This window comes from Coptis chinensis, chromosome 5 (assembly GCF_015680905.1).
Source record: "Coptis chinensis isolate HL-2020 chromosome 5, ASM1568090v1, whole genome shotgun sequence".
NCBI classification, from domain to species: Eukaryota; Viridiplantae; Streptophyta; class Magnoliopsida; order Ranunculales; family Ranunculaceae; genus Coptis; species Coptis chinensis.
In genome coordinates, this window is record NC_141460.1 from 8,074,776 (window position 1) to 8,098,288 (window position 23,513).

Below are 23,513 nucleotides of genomic sequence, written 5' to 3' on the forward strand. Positions count from 1 at the left end.
TTGAAGTTGTTTCAAGAGTAGCGATCCTCATCAATGTCAAATCTTATGGCTATGAACCGTAGAGGAATCGAGCCGCATCGACCGTTAAGATTATAGAAGACTTGGTCCGTGATCATGATCCGGATATCATTTGTTTTTCGAAAACAAAAGCAAGTTGCAAGAGAATGGAAGGAGTTCGAAAACGCGTTTAAAGTACGATTGGAAATTGTATTGTTCCAAAATCGGAGGGCGAAAAGGAGGTCTCCGCAAATTACGGAAGGAAGATTTCTCAGTTGATATCATGGGAGCTACTACCAACCACATTACGGGTAAAGTTTCTAATCTGGGTATATCAAATGATTGGTATTTTACTTTTATATATGGAGAACCCTCTTCTGGCAATAGAAAGAGGGTCTGGGATGAACTGAGAGACCTATCTCTTTATATCCCAGCACCCTGGATGATTTTGGAGATTTCAATGCAAGAGCATCTTTAGATGAAAAAATTGGTGGCCACAGTGTTCTTAACAGAAGCATGTTTGATTTTAATGATTTTATTAATGATATTGGTTTGATAGACCTAGGTTTTAAGGGACCTAAATTCACCTGGTGCAATAATCGCTCTTATGGTAATCATATTTTAGAAAGACTAGACAGAGCCCTTGCTACTCCTAGTTGGGTAGATTTTTTCCCTGAAGCAAAAGTTTTTCATATCCCTAATGTCTCTTCGGATCACTTAGCACTAGGCATTACTCTTAAAAATTCTGAGCCATTACCAAAGAAACCTTTTAGGTTCTATGAAATGTGGTTACGTGATAATACATGCAAAGATGTGATTAAAGAAGGTTGGGATTCAGTGGAGGATGATCTTACCATGGGAATAGTAGGGAAAAAACAAGAAGCCACAAAGGAGAAGTTAACAGTTTGGAATAAGAGACAGTTTGGAAATATTTTTTGTGAAATAAGAAATGTGAAGAAGAAGTTGGAGAGTTTGATGACACATGAGATGAATGAGAGGAATTATAAAAGTATAAAAGAGCTAAAGGAGAAATTGGTAGAGCTTTTTGAAAGAGAAGCTAGCTTGTGGAGGCAGAGGTCGGGTCAAGTATGGGTGAGAGATTATGCAAGAAATACAAAGTTCTTTCATATATCTACCATTTATAGGAGAAGAAAAAACAGAATTGAGAAACTTCGAGAGGATGATGGTTCATGGAAAAAAGGAAGAGAAGAAGTGGGTAAAACCATAAACAATTTCTTTACAAAGCTCTTTGAAACACAATACCCTCAAACTGATAATTCCATCCTAGATCTTTTCCAGCCTATTATAACCAACAGGGGGAAAATGAATTGTTAGGAGTTTGTCCCTCCGATGAAGAGATATGGAGAATCATAAAAAATTGCATCCCTTGAAAGCCCCCGACTGATGGCTTTCAAGGGATTTTTTATCAAAGATGTTGGGATATAGTGGGCATCACTATTATCAAAACAAAGGCAGGATTTTTCTTATACAACACCCTTCCACCGGATCTAAATGAAACTTTCATTACCTTGATCCCAAAAATACCTACTCCCGACCACATATCCAAATTCAGGCCAATCAGTTTATGCAATTTCACATACAAAATCATCTCAAAAATTCTAGCTAATAGACTAAAAACCCACCTACACAAAATTATCTCACCCTTTCAGGGAGCTTTTGTAAAGGGGAGGTTTATTGGTGACAACATAGGCTTAGCAAGTGAATTGTTTCACAATATGAAAAAGATGAAAAAGAAAAAACAAGGCTGGTTGGCCCTAAAGTTGGATATGAAGAAGGCGTTTGATAGAGTTGAATGGTGTTTTCTGTATCAGATTTTTGAAAAACTGGGTTTTAGCAGGAAGTGGATAGATATGATTAAAGTCTGTTTGGAAACAAGATCCTTCCGAAGTTCTTTTAAATGGCTCCCCTTTGAGTCATTTGTTTCCACAAATGAGGTCTAAGGCGGGGAGACCCCTATCTCCCTACCTCTTCATTCCAGTCCACGAAGCTCTCTCTAGAACCCTCAAGCAAGGTCGAGGATGAGAATAGGATTAGTGGCATCAAAGTGAGAAGAGGATCACCCCCTATCACATCATCTACTATATGCAGATGATCCGATCATGTTTTGCAAGGCAAATTTGGATGAAATAAACGATTGTCAAGGATATCTTACGTAAATCTTTGCAATGCATCCGGTCAAGAGGTCACCGGGAGAAGTCTAGTGCTTTTTTTCAAGTAGGAATGTGCATAACACACATCGAAAAATGATTCTTCGGAGATGGAAGGTAAGAAGGTTCACGTAAAAAGGAGAAATACTTGGGAGTACCAATCATATTGGGAAAGAAGAAGGGAGAGGACTTCGAGTATCTTTTAGAAAGTTTACAAAGGAAAGTCAGTGGTTGGAAAGCTAAAATCCTTTCACAAGCTAGCAGAACCACTTTAGTCAAATCAGTAGGGCAAGCAGTGCCTATCTATGCCATGGGAGTTTATGCTTTACCTAACAGGATCAATGAAAGGATAGATAGGCTCAATCGGGATTTTTGGTGGAATGGAACAACAAATACTACTGCTTGGCATACTATGAGTTGGGAGAAACTTTGCAAATCAAAGGCAAATGGGGGTTTGGGTTTCAGGAAAGCCAAAGAAATGAATTTGGCCATGTTGGCTAAACACAGTTGGAGACTTATTACGATGAGAATTGATATGGTCTAGAACTTTCAATAGTATATATAAAGTGGGATTGTTTTAATAACCAAGATGGTAAGAAGAAAAACCACAATCTTTTTCTCGGGAGAGGTGTGCGCTTAAGTATGAAAGCAAAGAAAGGAAGGATTCATGTGGTTACTTGGTAATGGCTCTAGGATTAAAACTTTTTCTGAACCCTGGTTACTTTTTCTTGAAAAACCTCTTATTTTAGGAAACCACCTAAACCCAGAAAGAGTCAACCTAAACCTCACACGTAGAGTATCTGACCTATCTAGGGAAAAAGAGGAGGAATGGGACATTACTAGGTTAGGAGATTTGTTTCCTAACCTTATCTCTGATTGTATTAAAACCTTAACTATCAAACCAAATGTCATTGATAAAATCATTTGGTGGAAAGATAAGAAGGGAGTTCTTACAGTCAGGTCTGCTTACAAGTTACTTGCCAAAGAATATGAGGAGGGTGAGAGCTCTAGAATGAATAAAAAGAGTATAAGGAGGATCTGGAAAATAAAAATTGATGCAGCCACTCAACTCTTTATATGGAAAGCTTACATGGGAGGTCTACCCAATTGGAGAGGTTTTGATGCGTAAGAAGTTTAAGGGTGATGTAACTTGTGTTTTTCGTGAAAGGCACTTATTTGAACCGATTATCACCTTTTCTTTGGTTGTGAGTGGAGTAGAACATTATGGTATGGATCAAACATAAGTTTGAGGGTAGATGCAAAAGAAGAAAAGGATATCGATGTTGGCTTGATGATTTCATTAGTTTGGGAGAGAGACAAGGATCTACAGGCTTCCAAAGATCTATGGTTTATGTATGATGCATGAAATCTGAAAAGCAAGAAACAAACTCAAGTTTGAAAGAAAGAGGAGCGGTTTCGAGCTCTACACAATTGTGAATCAAACAGTCAAGAGAATCACGAAGACTATAATGCGCAGAGAACAATCCATCCCCTAATGGCCGGGATCTTCGCATGTCATAAACAATACTTTAGATTTTAGTGTGCCATAGGGAGTTGTACAAAGAAGGAATCTCATCTCTTTTGATGGTGCTTTTAACAGTGTGAGAATAAGGGGTCGCCACAATATCACGAGAAGTCCGGATGGTAAATTATCGGGGCAAAAGATACATGAAATTCAATTGTCAAACAGCTATCTGAGGCAGAATGTTATGGAGCGAAGTCACAACCGCTCTAATTCGTAAGCTAAAAGCCGGGCCCTCTATAGTCTTGGGAGATAATCGTCGGTTGATGGACGTGCTTGCGGGAATGAGAAAAGCTTAGGTTGGCAAGTAGATGAACATGTGAAGAAAATTTTAGATTTATTTCAAGTCCAGAATATAAATAATGAGTCCAATTCGAAGTTCTTTTGGATAAGCCGTAACACCAATGGAGATGCCCATGAACCGCCAAGTGGGCGTACCGGATATGCGGAATTGGACCTCCTCCAAATTGGGTTTTGAGTCCAGAACTCCTCTTATGAGATTTTAAATATATGGAAAGAAGTGGTTTATCGAAAAAAAAAAAAAAAAAAGAAATTGAAGGGTATAAATAGAAATACAAAATTAAATGACGAAATAGTCTTTTTTAAAGACATTGAATAATATTTTTTTGTATTTAATTAGGGGTATTAGGTGGTAGAAAAAAGGCTGGTCTAATTTAAAAGGTCAGGTTAATTATGGTGTATTTTACTAATAGAGATATTATCGCTTCTCTATCCCCTTATTCTTTTAAATATTTAACTTAATTGTTGCATTTAACATCTTTGTAGTACTTTAAAATTGAGTTTGTTAGACCTGATTATGAGAATTTGATATTTTTTGTTGTATATCGGACAACTATTTAGAAATATTTGGTATGATTATACTATTATATAATCATCAATTAACCAATTAATCGCATATCGCTCCTTGATCGATTAGTTTTGAAAACCGATTTTAACTGCTTAGGTTATATGGGATGCCTAAAGGTAATATGGCATCCCCCAAATACCAAATTACCATTCCAATGGAGCTGTTATAATTAAGTTCCCAACCAAATTTGTAGCCTTGTCTAGTAGCTGCTATAATTAAATTTCGGGAGACGGACCAGGACACAATTTCTGTCGGTCTTAAATTTCGATAGGCAACAGAAACTAACTATGCTATTTGTCCCATAAATTTCCTCTTATTTTTCCACTTATGTTTACAACTAATGGATGGACAGCTGAAATTGTGACGTCTGTATGGATTTAGCACCTCAAAGTATAACACCTCAAATTTGGCTTGGCAAGGTTAAAAAACCTAAAAATAAAATCCTATGTGGCATGCTTTTAGCAGCTCCCCATTGGACTTGCTCTAAGTATATGTAAGTATTAACCATTAATTGAACTCTAAATTTACACTGTCAGCTCCTTGCTAGAATTCAATCTACAAGGTCTACTCCATGCACTTGAACAGCTTCAACTAAAAATTTCCTTCGCCATTCTCTACGTAGTATTTTGAGTTTTTGACAAACTTGAGTTGACAACAATTTCTCACACAAAGTACTGCAAATGTGGTGTTGTTCGTTCAGATGTTAAAAGCTCGGTTTACCACTTCCCAACAGGGCAGCAGGTATATCGTGTTGTTCCTCTGAATCTATCTGAACCAGTAAGTCGTCGTCTTAGTCTCTTAGATCATGAATCATGAATTCATGATGGTAGTGGATTTGGAATTGCACAGTGGAGGTATTGCCATTACTTTCTGTCATCAATGTGCCTAACTATTACATGTTAGGAATTGCATTACAGTGACCTTTGAATCCTTCATTCTAATGAATGACAATCTAGATCATTTCAATATATTTCTATTTACTGATAAACTTTACAAATTAATTATGTAATAGATCAGACTAGTTCTACCACGCAGGATGCTATATATTGTCTTCTTCCTCTCTAACCTTGTTGTTCTTTGACTGGTGACACCTCACTGCATATCCCCTACTAAGCACAAGCCTCCCCGTGTCAACAATATATACATCTGCCAAGTTCATCAATAGAAGTATAAAACAATGTGAATTGGAAACCTCGATCAGCAGGCAAGCAATGTCCTCTGTGTCTCACTTCCTATTAACAGAAGTTCGAGCACCACAGTTTTCATTGTCGGCCTTTCAGTGCCAAATTCACTTAGACATCTACTAGCAATTTCAGAAACTGCTTTCATTTCGTACATAATCTTCCCATCTAATATTCTTCCATCTAGAATCTCAAAGAAATTACACTTCCCAATATATGATTGAAAGTACACAACTAGGCCACTGTAGTCCTGGGTGTCGTCATCGTGTATAATAGGCATTCTCCCTGTTAACAACTCAAGCAGCACCACCCCAAAGCTATAAACATCACTCTTTTCGGTTAACTTTCCTGTGATGAAGTATTCGGGGTCTAAATATCCTATAGTCCCTTGCACAGCCGTCGAAACTAGACATTTACCAAGAGGAACAAGCCTAGAAATTCCAAAATCAGCAAGTTTAGCAGTATTGTTCTCATTCAAGAGAATGTTTGATGACTTGACATCCCTGTGAAAAATAGGCATACAAGCATATGAGTGCAAGTAAGAAAGAGCCTCCCCAACCTCAATAGCTATTCGAAGTCGATCCTTCCATGACAACTGGATTGATTGTTCCGGGCTTCCATGGAGTTTTTCGTATAAAGTACCACCTGAGATGAATTCGTAGACCAATAGAGGGATTTCGGTCTCCAAGCACGTACCAATTAGCTTTACTATATTTCTGTGATTGATTTGGTTTAAAATTATAAGCTCATTAATAAAGTTATCAACTTGACATTGATCCACCGAATGTGACTTCTTAACGGCTATTTTGGAGCCATCACTAAGAACTCCTTGGTAGACAGTGCCTTGGCCTCCATGACCTAGAGCGAACTTTGTTTCAAAGTAATTAGTTGCCTTCTTCAACTCTTGAGCAGAGAAGATCTTGGCATGGCTGTTACTAGTATCTTTACTCAAAGAGACATGTCGCTGCAACAAGAGACCACCGTTCTGTAGGAAGTATTTCATTCTCGTCTGGGAAAGGAATCTTCTCTTTAGAACCCAATATAACAAAGATATGCAGCAAATGAGCGCAATGTTGAATATGACAACTGCCAAGCATAAAAGTGAGTTTGGTGAACACCCTGCTTGAAATGATTGAATGCTACCTAAATTATCTTAAATTCTTAATTATCTTGTACCCTGAAGTTTTCTTTCTAAGTATCTGGCGTGCATGTCCAAAGTAATCAAGTTCTTACCTGACAAGATTAGTTTGACCTTTGAGCGTTTCTTGCAGCCTTCAGCAGATTTAAAACCGTCCCCTATCATACCCGTCGGGCAGACACAATCATAGACTACTGATGCAGCATTTTGTCCAATTCTGAAGCGGCAAGTAGCATCCAGCACACAAGGATTACTTCTCATACCAGTGCAGTTGTAGGCATCTGCCAAGTAAAACAAGGAATTCTGTCAGAATATAAAAGTACAGGTACGGAACCAGGAATATTCAATAAACGAATAATATTAATCCTTTCGATTGAAGTTCGTTTCCCCACAACGTCTTAAATCAAGGATTGCAAAGTGCGTGTTGTTGGGGTTTATACCAATACTAATCGATTCCCCACTACACATATAATTTGCATTTGAACATAATTCAACCCTAGACAACAATCTCAATATTCCCTACAACCAAACTAACATGCCCAACTCACTAAACAACTATTAACACAGATAATAATGTAAAGCAGTAAAAGCAAACCACATCACAAAGATATATTGTGGTTCGGCCAATAGTGCCTACTTCCACAAGAGCTAATTCTTTTATAAAGTGGGAAGGAAGATTACAATCACTCCTTGCAGTCTTTCACCTTACTAGATCACTCCTATCTCTTTACAGGCTTGTATCTCTGTAAATGTTATCTCTCAATCTTGATAGCTTTCAAGATTGGGTTTTCTCTTATTTCTGTGTTGTCTCTCGTGTGTTAGGTTTTGCCAAAAACCTCAACCTTTATTACAAACTCGTGGTCCACAAATATAGAATTCTCTGAAAAAATAGGCATGGGTGCAGGGCACGCCTTGGCCTAGGCCAAGTCGAGCGCGGGTCGAGCTAAAGTGGATAGAGGTTGAGCCTATTCGTGAGCTTGGTCGCCACTGGGCTTGGGTTCGAGCAGATTGGTCGCTTAGGCTTGCGTGCGCGAAAATCCTTTTCTCCTCATGTGAGGGATAACTCCAATAATCTCCCCCTCCCAAATAGTGAGGGGGGATACCTCTATGCAATTTCCAAATCAACAGGAGGAGTCTGCTACCATTCCAGCGGTAGCACAACAAATATTAAACTTACCTTTCGGTAAGACTTTGGTCATCATATCCGACCCGTTCTTGTCGGTATGGATCTTCTCAATGCACAAATGCTTGTCTTTGAGTACTTCTTTAATCTAATGATAATGCACATGTATGTGCTTGGATCTAGAATGAAAACTCGGATTCTTGCTTAAATGAATGGCGCTCTGACTGTCACATAGAACTACAAACTGTTTCTGCTTTAGCCCTAGTTTGTCGAAGAACCTCGTCATCCATAACATCTCTTTGCAACACTTACAGTGGCTGCAATATACTCGGCTTCTGTAGTGGAGAGGGCAACACACTTTTGCAATTTAGATTGCCAAGAAACTGCTCCCCTACAAAAGTAACTAGATAACCGGAGGTGGACTTCATCGAGTCAACATCACCTACCATGTCTGCATTAGTGTAGCCTTCAAGTAAGGGCTTACTTCCACTAAAACACAAACATGATTTGGAAGTGCCCTTAAGATATCTCAATATCCACTTAACACCTTCCCAATGTTCCTTATCTGGATTTGGCAGAAAACGACTTACAACACCAACGGCGAAAACAATATCCGATCTTGTACACACCATTGCATACATCAAGCTGCCTATTGCAGATGCATAAGGAATTTTTTCCATCTAACTCTGCTCATGCTCACCCTTTGGACACATCTCTTTGGTCATACAAAACTGACCACCAAGCGGACAACTGACTGGCTTCACTTTATCCATGTTGAATCTTTTCAACATCTTCTCAATGTAGCTTTCTTGAGAAAGCCACAACTTCCCACTCTTTCTGTCAAGAGTGATCCACATCCCAAGTATCTGCTTTGTTTGACCCAAATCCTTCATCTCAAAGGACTTACTCAAGTCTTTCTTCAACTTGGATATCTTGTTGATGTTTGGGCCAACTATCAACATATCATCCACATACAGCAAGAGCACTATGAAATCCCCATCTGGAAATCTCTGAACAAACAAACAATGATCGGAAGTAGACTTCTTGTATCCTTGCTTCGCCATAAAAGGATCAAACTTTATGTACCACTGTCTCGGTGCTTGTTTTAACTCGTACAAGCTCTTTATCAGTTTGCATACTAGGTGCTCCTTGCTTTTGACCTCAAACCCCTCTGGCTGGTCCATGTAGACATCTTCTTCAAGGTCTCCATGAAGAAAAGCTGTCTTAACATCTAGTTGCTCAACCTCCAGGTTCATACTTGTGGTCATACCCAATACCACCCGGATAGAAATCATCTTCACTATAGGGGAGAAAATCTCATCAAAGTCAATACCTTTTCTTTGACCAAATCCCTTCACAACAAGGCGAGCTTTATGCCTTCGGTGTGGATTGTTCTCCTCATGTTTGACCTTGTAGATCCACTTATTATTGAGAATTTTTCTTCCTTGCGGTTTCTCAACTAACTCATAAGTGTGATTCTTATGCAAAGAATCCATCTCGTCATGCATGGCCTTCAATTACTTCTCTTTGTCTGTACATTCAAGTGCCTCTTGATAGTACATAGGTTCTCCACCATCAGATAGTAAAACATACGTATGTGGTGGATACCTGGTTGAAGCTAGTCTCTATCTGTCTGACTTCCTTGCTCCTTCTGCTGGTGCCTCAGGAGGATGTACTTCTACTTGCTCTGGTGGTGGTTCATGCACTTTATCTGCATCTTCTATACCAATAGGTTCTATCCCATCATGAGCAATATGATTCTCATCATGAACTTCAAACTCATGGTTCTCTGCATTCTCAATGCCTTCTGCACGTTCTACAGTAGGAACTTCTGGTTCTTAATCAACAAAGATCATTAGTGAAAGCCTGTAGCTTCTCATCCTCCTCAAAGTCTGCTATGGTTTGGTCTTCCAAGAACACAATATCTCGACTTCGGATTACCTTCTTGTTAATTGGATCATACAGTTTGTAACCAAACTTTTCATCTCCATAACTCAGAAAAATGTACTGCTTGGCTTTGTCATCAAACTTGGATCTCTCATCCTTCGGAATATGCACAAATACCTTGCACCCAAATACCCTTCAAGTATCCATAATCAACATCTCTGCCTGACCATACTCTCTGAATAGTCACTATTCAGAGGCTTCGATGGTGATAGGTTGATCACATGCACGTTGTACGCATTGCTTCTACCCAGTAGGTTCTAGGTAGCTTAGAGTGAGACAACATGCATCTCATCCTCTCTACAATGGTACGGTTCATTCTCTCTACTATTCCATTCTGTTGCGGTGTCTTAGGAACGGTCTGCTCGTGACGAATCCCATGACTTTGGCAATACTCTTCAAACGGCCCTATGTACTCACCCCCATTATCTGAGTGAATACACTTCAACAACTTCCCTGTCTCTCTTTCCACCATGTTATGAAATTTCTCAAACATGCCAAGTACTTCATCCTTGGTCTTTAGACTATATGCCCATACCTTTCTTGACCCATCATCAATGAAGGTCACGAAGTATAAAGCTCCCCGTGGGATTTCACTTTTATAGGACCACATAAATCTGTGGGCACTAGTTCAAAGACATTGTCCTTTCTGTGAGACGTGAATCTTTGGAAAGACACCCTGTGTTGCTTTCCTACCAAACAGTGAGTACATATATTTAAATGTGTACCTTTAATGTCTGGCAAGGCCTTTTGCTTAGCAAGATCTTCCATCCCTTTTATGCCCATATGACACAGTCTCTTGTGCCACAGTTCGGAGGAAACTTCTTCTTCTGCCGCATTCACTTCTGCTTTACACAAACTAGCCTGTGTTTTGTAAAGAGAACAAATTTTCTTCCCTCTGGTTGCTACAATGGAACCTCTGCTCAGTTTCCATACCCCGTTACCAAACGAGTTTACAAAGCCATTGTCATCTAACTTTTCAGCCAAAATTAGGCTTAGCCGAATGTCAGTGACATGTCTTACATCCTTGAGTGTCAAGGTGTAGTCGACATTGGTTTCTACATGAACATCACCAATGCCTATAATTTTTGAGACTCCACTGTTACCCATCTTCACTTCACCATATTCACTATAGCTGTAGGTAGTGAAAAATCCCCTGTGTGGTGTGACATGATAGGATGCTCCTGTATCTATCACCCACTCTGTATCCTGGCCTGAGGTACTAAGACAGCACACACCACAATATGATACAATTCCCACTAGATTGTCGACTAGTGCGGTAGTATCTCTGTTTGTGTTTTCGTTCCTCTGCGCCATGTCTTCATGTACACAGTTATTCTTCTCATCCCTCTTCAGTGTTCTGCACTCATACCTGAAGTGACCCTGGGTGGCACAATAGTAACATTGCCTCTCTGCCTTAGGAGTTCTAGCTTCACCCTTAGATTTACTTTTGTCATCACCTCTAGAACGAGATGGTTTTCTGTTTCTACCTCTCCCCCGTTTCTCTGTGACAAGGATATCTGAGTGAGAGGAGCTGTCTTTTGAACTCCTTCTAGTCTTCTCATTCAACAAAGACGCGGTAGCCATCTCCATGGTAACGATTCCATCCTTGGCTGCTCCGTGTAGAGAGATTGCTAATGTCTCCCAACTTTCGGGTAGAGAGTCTAATAGAAACAAAGCCTCAACTTCGTCTCCCAAATTAATCTTCATCAAATGCATCTGATTGATGGTATTCTATACTTTGTTAAGATGCTCAGACATTGAAGAACCTTCTTGGTACTTCGTGTTGGCAAACTTCTTAACGACCATCACTTTGTTTCCGCCCGACTTTCTCTCATAGAGGTCTTCGAGTTTCTTCCACAAGCCAAAAGCTGTAGTCTTTTGGGATACATGGTGAAAGAGAATGTCGTCAATCCACTGTCGAATGTACCCAATTGCTTTTCTTTCAAGCTTGCTCCATTCAACCGCAACAATTGTTTCCGGTATTTCTCCTTTATTCTCAATGGGTTGTGTCAAGTCCTTGCAATAAAGCAAGTCTTCCATCTTGGCCTTCCAAATGGTGTAATTCTTCCTATTCAGACTCGTCATGCGAGTGTTCACGGAATTGTCCATCTCTATAAGTTATTTAAACTCAAATCTTCTCTCAGGAGTTTTGTCAAACACCTTTCGACCAAGATTTGAATAACACCCTAGGTTAATCTAACCAAGACTCTGATACCACTTGTTGGGGTTTATACCAATACCAATTGATTCCCCACTACACAGATAACTTGTATTTGAACACAATTCAACTCCAGACAACAATCTCAATATTCCCTACAACCAAACTAACATGCCCAACTCGGTAAATAACTATTAACAACAGATAATAATGTAAAACAGTAAAAGTAAACCACAACACAAAGATATACCGTGGCTCGCCAATGGTGCCTACTTCCACAAGAGCTAATTCTTTTATAAAGTGGGAAGGAAGATTACAATCACTCCTTGCAGTTTCTCACCTTACTAGATCACTCCTCTCTCTTTACAGGCTTGTATCTCTGTAAAGGTTATCTTTCAATCTTGATAGCTTTCAACATTGGGTTTTCTCTTACTTCTGTGTTGTCTCTCGTGTGTTAGGCTTTGCTAAAAACCCCAACCTTTATTGCAAACTCGCGGTCCACAAAAATAGAATTCTCCGAAAAAATAGGTATGGGCGTGGGGCGCGCCTTGGCCAAGGCCAAGTCAAGCGTGGGTTGCGCTAAAGTGCCTAGAGGTCGACCAAGGCATGAGCGCGGGTCATGCTCAGGCTTCTACGCAAGCAGAAATCCTTTTCTCCTCATGTAAGGGATAACTCCAACACGTGTGTGATGCAAACTATAAATTGTTATTGATTCAAATGCAACAATAAGCGCTATTTTGCCTACGCATTTAATTGCAAGTTACAAGAGTTGGAACTGCAGGAAGGAAATTTAGCTAGAGATGTAACTTGTAAGTGCTTCTGCAGGCTTTGCTTCTACTCATTAGGGGTACGTCTAAAGTGTTTTTTTTATGTTAAAGAGCTGAAAACAGTTCCAGCTTAGTGGACTTGATGCAACCCAAGATACCTTCTCACCTTAATTTTTGCACTCAGATAGCAATACCATGCATGGGATTACTCTGTGAAAACATTATACATCATAATTTAAGGATCGTGAAGGTGAAATTGGAACTTCAACAGTACTAGCAAATGAAGTTTTCACAATGCATTTGCTATTACTTCGGAGTGATTCAGTGCAGTTACTTTTGAAGATGTTGGCATAATAAGATGTTCAATGTAATTTGAGAGACCACCCGTAGAATTTTGGCAAGGCCAATCTTCTTCTTTTTCAGGAGAGAGAGTAACAGTTTTGGGGACTTTTGATTTGTCAGAAGCTATCCATATGGGATTGAAATAGAGGAATAGTATACTCATACCAAATTAAGAGTTGGTAGAAAGTGTTATGTGGATGCATGATTCAGTTTTACATGGCATGACATTAATTAAACCTTAATTGTTGGAAAAATGTCTACTGATAATTCTAGCTAATTAAGTGAATATCATGATAGTGTGTGCAGAGAGGCGGAATATATTATTGAAGTAAGATATCAATCAGCACGAGATCTAGACTCACCTTGACATCCTTGAGAGCCATTAAGATACGGATTTCCGTCATAGCCGGATATACATTTGCAGAGATAGCTGGAGGGTCTACCTGTTACGTAAGGAATGCTGTTCTCTCCACACAAATTCTGTATGAGCTTACCAAACTGTTGTTCCTCTATAGCCCATGAGAGTTTCATTGTAAAATTTCTTGTTTGATTGTCGAGTGCAGAGACATCAGTCATTTTGAATGTGTAACTTCCTTCTTCAACGATAAACCCATAACCATAAGTGCAGGGACGACCAGAACCCGAGGGAATGCTCGTCGTCTCAGCTATATAGGTAAGAAAGATCAGTTCATTTGTATACAGTTTAGGAAGGAGCATTTCGCAACAACCGCTTCCTGTGCAGAAATTATCTTTCATGGTTAAATCACAAAGTGAATCGCAGTGGTTGAACCCTGCGGGATCAGTTAAGTCAACTAGCAGAGCCCGAGTACTGCACCCAACAATTATGTATCTGTTCAAGTTATTGGAAATGGTATAAGGACTACTGACAGTCAAATTCATAACTATCGGCGTTTTAGCTAAACATCCAGAGGTAAAGAATGGACTAGAGTCGACGCGAACTTCTCCTTGAAGGATATCTATTACTCGAAGGTTTGATTTTGCCAAGAAGGGGATACTTTGATTTGTGCAAGTTACTTCAAAACCCTCCAAGAAACATCCATTTCCGATTCCAAAAGGATAGCTGATTTCTACCTCGCCACATTTATCCGGGCACCCAGGGAAGGGCGACCCGAGCTTGCTAGTTAGTACAAATACAGAAGAAAAGTTTAGAAATGGTACAAGTAGTATTGCCAATACTGTTGAGTAACTTCGGAAGGCAATGAATATTGTAACAGGGCATAATTCCATGACTGGTTTTCGTCTAAATGCATCTTCAGTTGTTGAACTCTCAATGTTGGTAGGTTTCTTATGTATTCATGTCGATTATCACAACATTGCTTTTTTATTTACTTTCATATATGTTATTGAAGTACTTAGGAATTGGAATGTCCGGAATGGACAACGTCGACACACATCTGCTGTCCTCAAAAGCTTAATATATATATAACAGACAAATGTAACAACATAAAAAAATTGAAAAATGAGGATAACATGTAGGGCCAACTTGAATGATACAATCATATCATCCAAAAGGTTTCACTCGTACTCACAAATCCATTATTAGATTACGTAGTATTATTATGACGTCTGTTGAATTAGATGCACTTCTCAAACAAAAATGCCTTATTTTGTTTTTTTTACTCTGGAAATAAAATAGCAGTGTAACCTAGGATTGATAACTGATGACACATCAAATGTTATTATTCCTCGTTAGGATAAATTTTATTTCCTAAGAAGTTTTTTAAATAAATAACTTCCCGTGCAAGCTGGTTTTAACTCTAGTTAGTGGAAAAAAGTGTATGAGAATAAGCACATTCAAGCATGATTCCACGTACATCACAATGATCTACAATCCAATGGCGGCTAAACAACAGATCAACGTACGTAACATTGATGTTGCATTGAGAAATTCAATACAACGATTTCCATCGAAGATGACTGTTGCATAAAAGTTCTGGAACTTTATTGGCTGTTTAGGAATCAAATTTTGAGTATTTAACCCATTTGGACGTTTATTTTTCGGCCCCCTATTTCTTAGGTTGAGGCCATTGAGAAGCAGCATCAAGTGTCATTAGAGGTTCTGGTGGAGGCCACTAAAAACATTTGTTCCTTCAGTCGTTCAGCAGCTGCTAGAACTGAAAATCGGGGATACCAAAAGAAGAAGCTCAGCACTCACTCGACACTCTCCTCGATCAAACCTAGAAACATTAATAATTAAAAAATGTATATTAGGAATGCCTATCTTTAACAACGCATTTCATTTGTTCAACTGTTTAACACAAAAACAGTACACGCCATATTCTTCCATCAACTATTAGGATCTCGCCCACGAATATGGTGAATTCTCTGGGAATTCAAGCCGACGTATCTACATCTACCATCTTAGCCATTTAAGTTGAACAGATCTTGCTTTTGAGGGAATATCCTAAAACTTGGGGTAAATACCACTCTTACTAGAGAGGCTTTTGTGGTAGGTAAATGGCGCAAGCTCTTAACATGTACAGGAAATGAGAATGGAATGAGTATGTGTGATAAAGTTATTGAGATTTATGGAAAAGAGTGAAGTTGTTACAGGTTCTGTAATGCTATATATATATACCTTGTTGTTCAAGTAGAGCATGAATAATGAAGGTCGTGTACTCGTGGTTTCGAAAGGCACAATAAAGTGAATAAACTCGATTTTTTGTACTTGTGTATGCTAGATGCGCCTATACGAAACTTACTGCGACTATACGCCTTAGTAAAAGTAACCGCATTTGGCTTCATCCCAAGTTTCAAAACATTCCCAAGAACTGAAAACCCAAAATCCACACGCCCCAGGCCACCTCGCAAAAACTAGTGATTGAGTAGTTAAGTTTAGAAACATCAGGCTTTATTCCTTTAATATCCTAAGAAGTTTTTGTAGCTACCCAAATTATGACAGCTGGAAGATTGGCGCAGAGGGGCATGGTAGCGATATAGCAAGCAAAACCGAGAGCATCTTAACAGGGCCGCGGCTATGGAAACATAGAGGGAAGGGGGAATACACAAAGCATGAGACCGATGGATGAATGCCGTGAGTAGGAGGTTGGAGTAGCCTGGAACCAGATAAGCATATTCCTCGCGCGGCACAGGATAAAGGGTCAGATGCACCAATACGTACGGAAACCCTACACGTGGCGAGAGAGGGACCGAGATTGGCGGACAGATGGACGACCAGGATCAGAAGGAAGGAGGTATAAAGAGAATAGTGAGAGGAGAAAATAGGGGAGGAAAAAGAAAGAGAAAAGGGGGGCTTAGAGGAAAACCTAAGGTGAGAGAGAGAACCTAGAGTTAGAGAGAGAAAAGAGGTTACTACATTTGGCGCCTGTCTGTGGGGAGAGATCAAAGCACAAAGAGAAATGGCGACAAGGGTGAAGCAAGGGGTAGGAAGACCGAGAAAAGCAATGGTAGCTGAGGAAGAGGTGGAGTCAATAAGGAGAGACAATAGTGGCAGATTTAGAGGAAACTAGGCTGCTGCACGAGGAGATAGCGAGGCTGAGGGAAGAAAATGAAGGGCTCCGAAGGGAGAAGGAAACTATAGAAGAATCTGAGAGAGAGGAGTCGGAGTCGGAGAAAGAGGAGGAATAGAGGCCAGATGTGGAGAATAATGTTGGGACAGGGCTCACAAAGGACCAAGTTAGAGAGATGATTGCTAGAAAGCAAACCTGGAGCAAGCCAAGAGTGTAAGCGGAGCGGCGAGCCAGGTGGTGGCTGGACTGAATCGCAACCCGTTGGCTGATGCGGTGTGGAAGTCCGAGGTCCCGAAGAGGTTCAACCAGCCCAGGTTCGAGAGGTATGTGATAGGGTTATATACTAAAAACATTACTTTTGTATTAACTCTAATTCTTTATATTTTGAATGAGAATCATATGGGCAAATGCTATGCATATTATATATGTTATTAGTTATATGCATGCGTCTAATACTTTATGTTGTAGATGATATGGTGTGTGGTGACACATAGAAAATCATATCATCAGTACTTTATAAAGTATAAGTAAACGTTTACAACCTAGATGGATTTGGACAAACCATTGGTACGGTTGTAATATAATATGGTATTAGTCTATCTTGACTATATGATTATACTAGTACACACTTTGTGTGTATTGAACATGACCAAGTGAGGTTGTTTCTCTTTATACTGACTATATAAGAGAACAAACACCTCTGTTATTATGGATGCTTGTCCTTTTAATCCGGATATAATAACGGGTACTTACGTGCATTGTACATTGTTTTAAATCACCAATGAGTGAGATTCATTTGTGAATCAACAAACTCGATGGATTGGGTAATGACACTGTATGTAAGGTGTGCTGTTGATTATAGAAAGAATCCGTGACCCCCAGGAAGTCGGGCTGATGATGTCCCCTTGAGGAGCTCATAAGGATTGTCATGTAAACCCTGCAGGTGGATTTAATCCAACATAACAATGAGGTTGAGTGGTACTACTCAAGGATATAAGAAGTTGATTAATGTAGTTGTCAGTAACTTGACTTAATCAACGGGCATTTGATATCTTAAACACGGGGAGATCAACAAGCATATAATATGGATCCTATAAACGTAACACGTAATTTGGGATTAGGGCGATAGTGCAACAATGGCCTTTAGTGGAATAAGTCATTTGTTGACGGACTTGGGCCGTGTGTTCTGGGCGAACATGGGAAGCCCAAGTCTGTTAGGAGGCCCAACCCTAATTTCTCCTCATGGTCCCTGTGGTAGCCTATAAATAGAAACCCTTCTCTCCTAGCTGAATTCACTATTCATTGTTTGAAAAAGAGAGGAAAGGAAATTAAGAGAGAAAGAAAGGGTTGGTAGATCGTTGCCCACACAACGTCCATTCTAAGAATAGAAATACAACAGAAGATCAAGAGGTTGCTGATTTCATAGAGTTTGGATTCTCAGAGTTATCTTAGCCGATCTAAATGTATGATTTTCTATCCAAAACCGTGAGAACCCCTTATTCCGCTGCGTGTGAGTTTTTGTGGTTTGTAATCATTCGTTGCAACCATAACGATTCCTACAGTATGAAGGGAAGGGAGACCCGGCGGATCACATCCATCACTTTCGCCAGCAGATGCCGCTGTGGCAGGAGTCGCGGATATGATAGGATGCAATGCATGATGTTCCCCGCAAGTCTGAAAGGGAGAGCCTCTGACTAGTATTACTGGCTACCAACTAAGAGTATAAACAACTTTCAGGAGTTAGAGCAAGCGTCGTTCATAGACCACTTCATACATCAGAAGAAGCAGGTAGTAGATATCGCGACATTGTTTAATGTAAGGCAGAGATCCACGGAGTCGGTGAGGGATTTCTTGTGAAGATTCAAGGCAGAGACGTTGAAGGTGGAAAACTTGGATGAGAGAACGGCAGTGATAACTTTTGAACGAGGATTGCGACCGGGAACTAGGCTGCACGAGTCCGTGGCAAAGAATGAAATTGTGACGCTGTATGACTTATACCCGAGGGTGGAGAAATATATAAGGTATGAAGACACAATTCAAAAAGAGATGAAGAGACCGGGAAAAGCAGTATTGTCACTGGAGAGAAATGAGGACCGCCGGGGGTATGAGGCATCGGGCAAGGGAAACGATAGGTATCGAGGGAATTCATCACGACTGGAATGGGGCAGGGTAGAGATCAGAAGAGAGAATAGAGAGAAGAAACCTTACCGAGAGATAGAACAGGTGGCGGTAAATAGGCCGTTGGGCGAGATGTTGCTGTTGATTCAAAATTTGCAGGGTTATGAAGGGCCGCGAAACAGACCAACGGAAATACCCGACAGGCCTTATTGCGACTACCATCAAATATCGAACCACGAGACGAATGATTGCTATGCTTTGAAGTGGATGGTACAGAGGATGATAGGGAAGGGATTGCTAAAGGAGTTTATAGCTGAGAAAGGGAAGAGGAGCATACCCCCAATCAGGGAAGGATATTGGGAACGATCAATGTCATTTACAGTGGAGAAGTGTTGAGCCACAACGCCCACCGAGACAAGATTAGATGAACCGCGAGTATCTAGCAAGTCAACGAAGTGCCAGGACAGTCGCGACCGTCTCCATGGTCCGCAAGTGGAAAATGGAGATAGTGTTTATTGGCGCGACCTTAGGGCTGTCGATTCTCCTCATGAAGACGCGTTAGTGATCACAATGGCGATGGGTAATTATATGGTGCAAAGGGTGTTGGTGGATTGCGGGAGTGCGGTGGATTTGTTATTCAGAGGGGAGATGGAGGAGATGAAGATAGACAGACGGCAGTTAAGGCCATCGCAGACGAATCTGTACGGGTTTAATGGGAGCGTGACAGAGCCTTTGGGAGAGCTCCTGCTCCCAACTGTGACAACAGGACCAGTGACAATATTCTCTCGGTTCAAGGTGGTGGATGTAGACTCACAGTACAATGCCATTTTAGGGAGGCGGTGGATCCACAAGATGAAGGTAATACCATCCACCTACTACTAGGTGATCCAGTTTTCTACCCCGACTGGGATATGAGGTCTGCGGCGATCAGGTAACGACAAAGAATAGTCATCAGGGAACAGTAAAGAGATAGGTTAGAGGAGCGGAAGGAGAGACCTCGAACTCCAAGAAGAGACATGCATAGCAATTACAGTGTGCCTCGACCGAAAGGGAGGCTGAGGCGTCGGTGGGACCGAAGACTTTGGATGAGATTAAAATAGTGAATTTGGGGATTGGAGAGGAAGAGAAGTTCACGTCAATATGGCCAGTTTGTCGGAGGAGTGAAAGAATGAGATGGTGTGATTCTTGTCCGAAAACAAGGACATATTTACATAGGTAATTGAGGATGTCACGGGATTAGACCCAGAGTTCGCATGCCATCGGTTGCACATGAGGGAAGATGCTAAACCAGTGAGACAGAAAATGCGAAGAATTAGGCCGAAGTATGCCCAGGGAATTCGAGAGGAGTTCGCGAGGTTAAAAGGAGTGGGAATAATACGTGAGGTGGAGTTCACGGATTGGTTGTCTAATGTAGTCGCAGTACCAAAGAAAAACGGCAAGGTTCGTTTGTGTGTCGATTTTACGGATGTTAATTCAAAGTGCCCCAAAGATAGCTACCTAATGCCGCGAGTAGATGAATTGGTGGACAGGACATCTGGATTCAAGATATTTTCATTCATGGATGCATCATGTCACGCCCCGAGACCCCAGCACACATCCCAAGGATGATGAGTGAATCTCGAGGCTGACACCCTCACAATTCTACCAAAATTTCGGCAGAGTTTCCTTTGTTTAATCGACCTTCGTAAACCCTAAAACCTGTCATAAACCTATCATAACCTGGAAATCCTAAACTACAAACTTCCAACAACCATATATATACAACCCAACCTTCTAAACAACATTATATACATCCACCCACTGTTTAAGTGTAACTGCTACTCGAATACATCAAATAAATACATCAAAAGGAGCTGAGCTCTATAAATATACAACCAAAATGCCTAGACTATCTCTATACAACCCAACTACGAACTTGACTCTGTCCTCGTCAAGCATAAGGGAATCCTCCCAAATTGCCATGACCATCATCGCTAGGGTTAGGAAAAACCTTCTCCGCAACTGGCTCGTCTGAAATGTTAAGTAGGATGAGCAACAACGATGCCCAGTAGAAACACACATAACCAATAAATAGTCTACTTATAGAAAACATTTAAAACATGCAGGGTTTCTATAATAGTATTCAAATATTGTGACTATGTATATATACATCACTAACTAGCAGAAATCATCTCGACATGCTTCATTGATATACAAAATAGAGTTTTCACAATCATCATACAACTATTGTTGCATTTGATCCTATTAGAATGGTGAGGGCGGTATTGACTCAGCCCGATCCCCAAAGCAATCTCGGTTCAAGATTTTCCAATTGTGAACCATGCACCGTTGTTTTCCTGATTTTACCGGTAGGGAGCTGAAATGCCATTGTTGTGTTCGTACACACAAAATCTCCAAAGCTTTTAGGGCTCAGGTGGGCCCTGTGACCACGACCCCCATACGGGCTGTCACCTAACTTACGGTGGTCAACCGTTCGACGACTGCAGACTGCTCAGGATCCTGACACACATCCAGGAGTGGACTAAACTCTCACTCTTCGCGTCTAAACCTCATCGAGGTAGCATGTAACCCCACACAAGCTAATCACCATACAGCGTGACACGTACAAGCATGGTTATCTAGAAAAGTAGAAAAGGAATTCCCGGACTACATCCAGTGATGCATCCCTTTAAAGGTGGCCCACCACCTCGAAAGGTGTACACCACAGTTGGAATCCTAGAGCGAACTGCCGTCTCCGAATTTGCGACAACAGTTCCTTCTTTTTAGGAATTCACAATTCCTTTTCTAAATCCCCTCGTGATAAGCATAGTAATATCTATATATATACTCGTATTACCGCTTGTTTTCCAAATACTATAGATACATATTTAGTTTTTCTTTTAAAACTGTTGATCCTGTATGTGTGAGTTCCTGGATTTCCCCCATCGATCACATACACCCTATGACTCCCAAACGGCCAGTCATAGTAAATGACAACCGATGATTCCCAAATGGCAAATCATCGTAAATAACAACAAACTCTATCCCAAGGACAATCCAGAACCTCACACATATTTACAAACAACCGGGTAATCCTCACCCGCATACAAAATCCATCTCTCTGTCTCCTTACTGAGACAAGAGACGCGAACCCTTCCCAAAACCAGTTTTCTCTTTTAACATAGAAAACAAATCTCCGCTATCCCGATTTTACCAAAAAAACCATTTCACACGAAAGCTATCTATATATAGTTTATAACGAGGAAATACAGTGCAAAACATGAATATCATATATACATGTATGGTTGATACGCAACTATCTATTTCCTATTTAAACAATTCAAATCATGCATGAAAATAAGCAGACCATATATTGGTATGTAGGTTCCTACCTTAGCAAGCTCCTTCTCCTCAAGCCCACTTAACCAAATCGAGGCCATGGACCGAATCAACTCGAATTCACTCCTATAACAGCATATACATATCGTCGGTTGTTAGAATTGATCGAACAACGAGGAATTCTTAACTAGTGTAAGCCGAAGAAATCTCGACGTTAAGAAATTGGTTTCGGGTATTTTTTTCCTATAACTACTGTCAACAGAGCTACAGGCCATTTCGGGTGCTTTATTACTCTTCGACGGTCTCCGCGGCCTTTATGTCAATACCACTCCTATCAATTCCACTGACGATTAAGATTTTTCCCAACTCCAACTACAAACAAATTCCACTCTTCAATTCACCTTAAATCTAGAAATAATTACGGGGTGTTCCTTATCAAACGTTCATCAATCGACCTAATCCTAAACAAGTATATAAATAACATAACTTCTTTGAAATAGAGTGAATATTTATAATTCTTACCGAGTCAGTAAGAACAGCTCCCTAACTAGCTGCTCCACCGATATCGCTCAACTCAACCTTCTCCAAACAAGCTACTGCCGACATTCAACAACCAATTTCAATTATTATTATAAATTTTTTTTTCCAATACATCACAATCCCATCCAAATTTCAACACTCCAACCATAATAACTTCATCAACAAAGTATAGAACTAGAGAATATCAAAATCTCTTACCAATTCAGCAACAAAATCGCTTCTAGCTCTCTCCTCCACCAAAATCGCTCCACTCTATCTCCACCAACAGCTACTGTCGACATTAAAACCACCCCATTTCAATTTCTCTCATCAAATACAACCTCAAGCTATTGAATTTGAATCTAAACATTAATTTGAAACGAATTTAACTTACCTTTCGCGGAACTACGATGAAATTCCACTCAATTTTTGAAGCTGCACACTTGGGTTTATAGTTTCTAAGGATTGGGTGTTCTAATTCTTGGTTTGAATCACTGAATTTGGGGAGAAGGGAGTTTCTCTCTCCTAGGGTTTTAAAGAGGTGCGAATTGGGGAAGAAGAGGTGCGATTTGATTTCGCGATTTTTGTTTTTTTTTTCTTTGGTGCGATACGGTCAAGGCCCAAGCCCAATATGACCCAATTGGGCTTAAGGTCCTAAATACTTCTAACCCTCACTAATTTGACGTCGCGTCGTAATTATTTTTCCGGCCCATCCCGCTAAATTTAATCTTCTATATTCTATCTCACCGCAGGCTATAACAATGACCCACTCATGCGTGTAAGCCGTTAACTCGTGCAAAAGGCGTGCCCGCGAGAAAACCGCTTAACCGCATTTTTGTCAAATTTTTAGATATGG

At 40.3% G+C, this 23,513-nt stretch overlaps 3 protein-coding genes across 3 annotated transcripts; 2 read left to right on the forward strand and 1 right to left on the reverse strand.

Moving 5' to 3' along the window:
• Positions 1–280: 280 nt before the first annotated feature.
• LOC147496505 (uncharacterized) lies at positions 281–1,332 on the forward strand. The gene is made up of 2 exons (XM_086562597.1): positions 281–342; positions 432–1,332. Exons 1-2 carry the CDS (start codon positions 281–283, stop codon positions 1,330–1,332), a joined length of 963 nt encoding a protein of 320 aa, XP_086418723.1.
• Positions 1,333–5,391: 4,059 nt separating this feature from the next.
• LOC147496506 (wall-associated receptor kinase 2-like) lies at positions 5,392–14,546 on the reverse strand. The gene is made up of 3 exons (XM_086562465.1): positions 13,574–14,546; positions 6,970–7,155; positions 5,392–6,822 (listed from the first exon to the last, which is right to left on the reverse strand). The coding sequence occupies exons 1-3, from the start codon at positions 14,457–14,459 to the stop codon at positions 5,753–5,755; spliced, it is 2,142 nt and encodes a 713-aa protein (XP_086418591.1). The 5' UTR covers positions 14,460–14,546; the 3' UTR covers positions 5,392–5,752.
• Positions 14,547–19,390: 4,844 nt separating this feature from the next.
• LOC147496507 (uncharacterized) lies at positions 19,391–19,702 on the forward strand. The gene has a single exon (XM_086562598.1). It carries the CDS (start codon positions 19,391–19,393, stop codon positions 19,700–19,702), a length of 312 nt encoding a protein of 103 aa, XP_086418724.1.
• The last annotated feature ends 3,811 nt before the right edge of the window (positions 19,703–23,513 follow it).

What these genes read in the sequence shown, in the direction of transcription:
- LOC147496506 (XM_086562465.1), bottom strand. Translation starts at nt 14,459, where the DNA reads ATGGAATTATGCCCTGTTACAATATTCATTGCCTTCCGAAGTTACTCA. An exon ending in TGGCTCTCAAGGATGTCAAG is followed by an intron (nt 7,156 to 13,573) that starts GTGAGTCTAGAT and finishes TTTACTTGGCAG; the next exon opens with ATGCCTACAACTGCACTGGT. An exon ending in GGTCAAACTAATCTTGTCAG is followed by an intron (nt 6,823 to 6,969) that starts GTAAGAACTTGA and finishes TATGCTTGGCAG; the next exon opens with TTGTCATATTCAACATTGCG.
- LOC147496505 (XM_086562597.1), top strand. Translation starts at nt 281, where the DNA reads ATGGGAGCTACTACCAACCACATTACGGGTAAAGTTTCTAATCTGGGT. An exon ending in CTGGGTATATCAAATGATTG is followed by an intron (nt 343 to 431) that starts GTATTTTACTTT and finishes TTTATATCCCAG; the next exon opens with CACCCTGGATGATTTTGGAG.
- LOC147496507 (XM_086562598.1), top strand. Translation starts at nt 19,391, where the DNA reads ATGGCGATGGGTAATTATATGGTGCAAAGGGTGTTGGTGGATTGCGGG.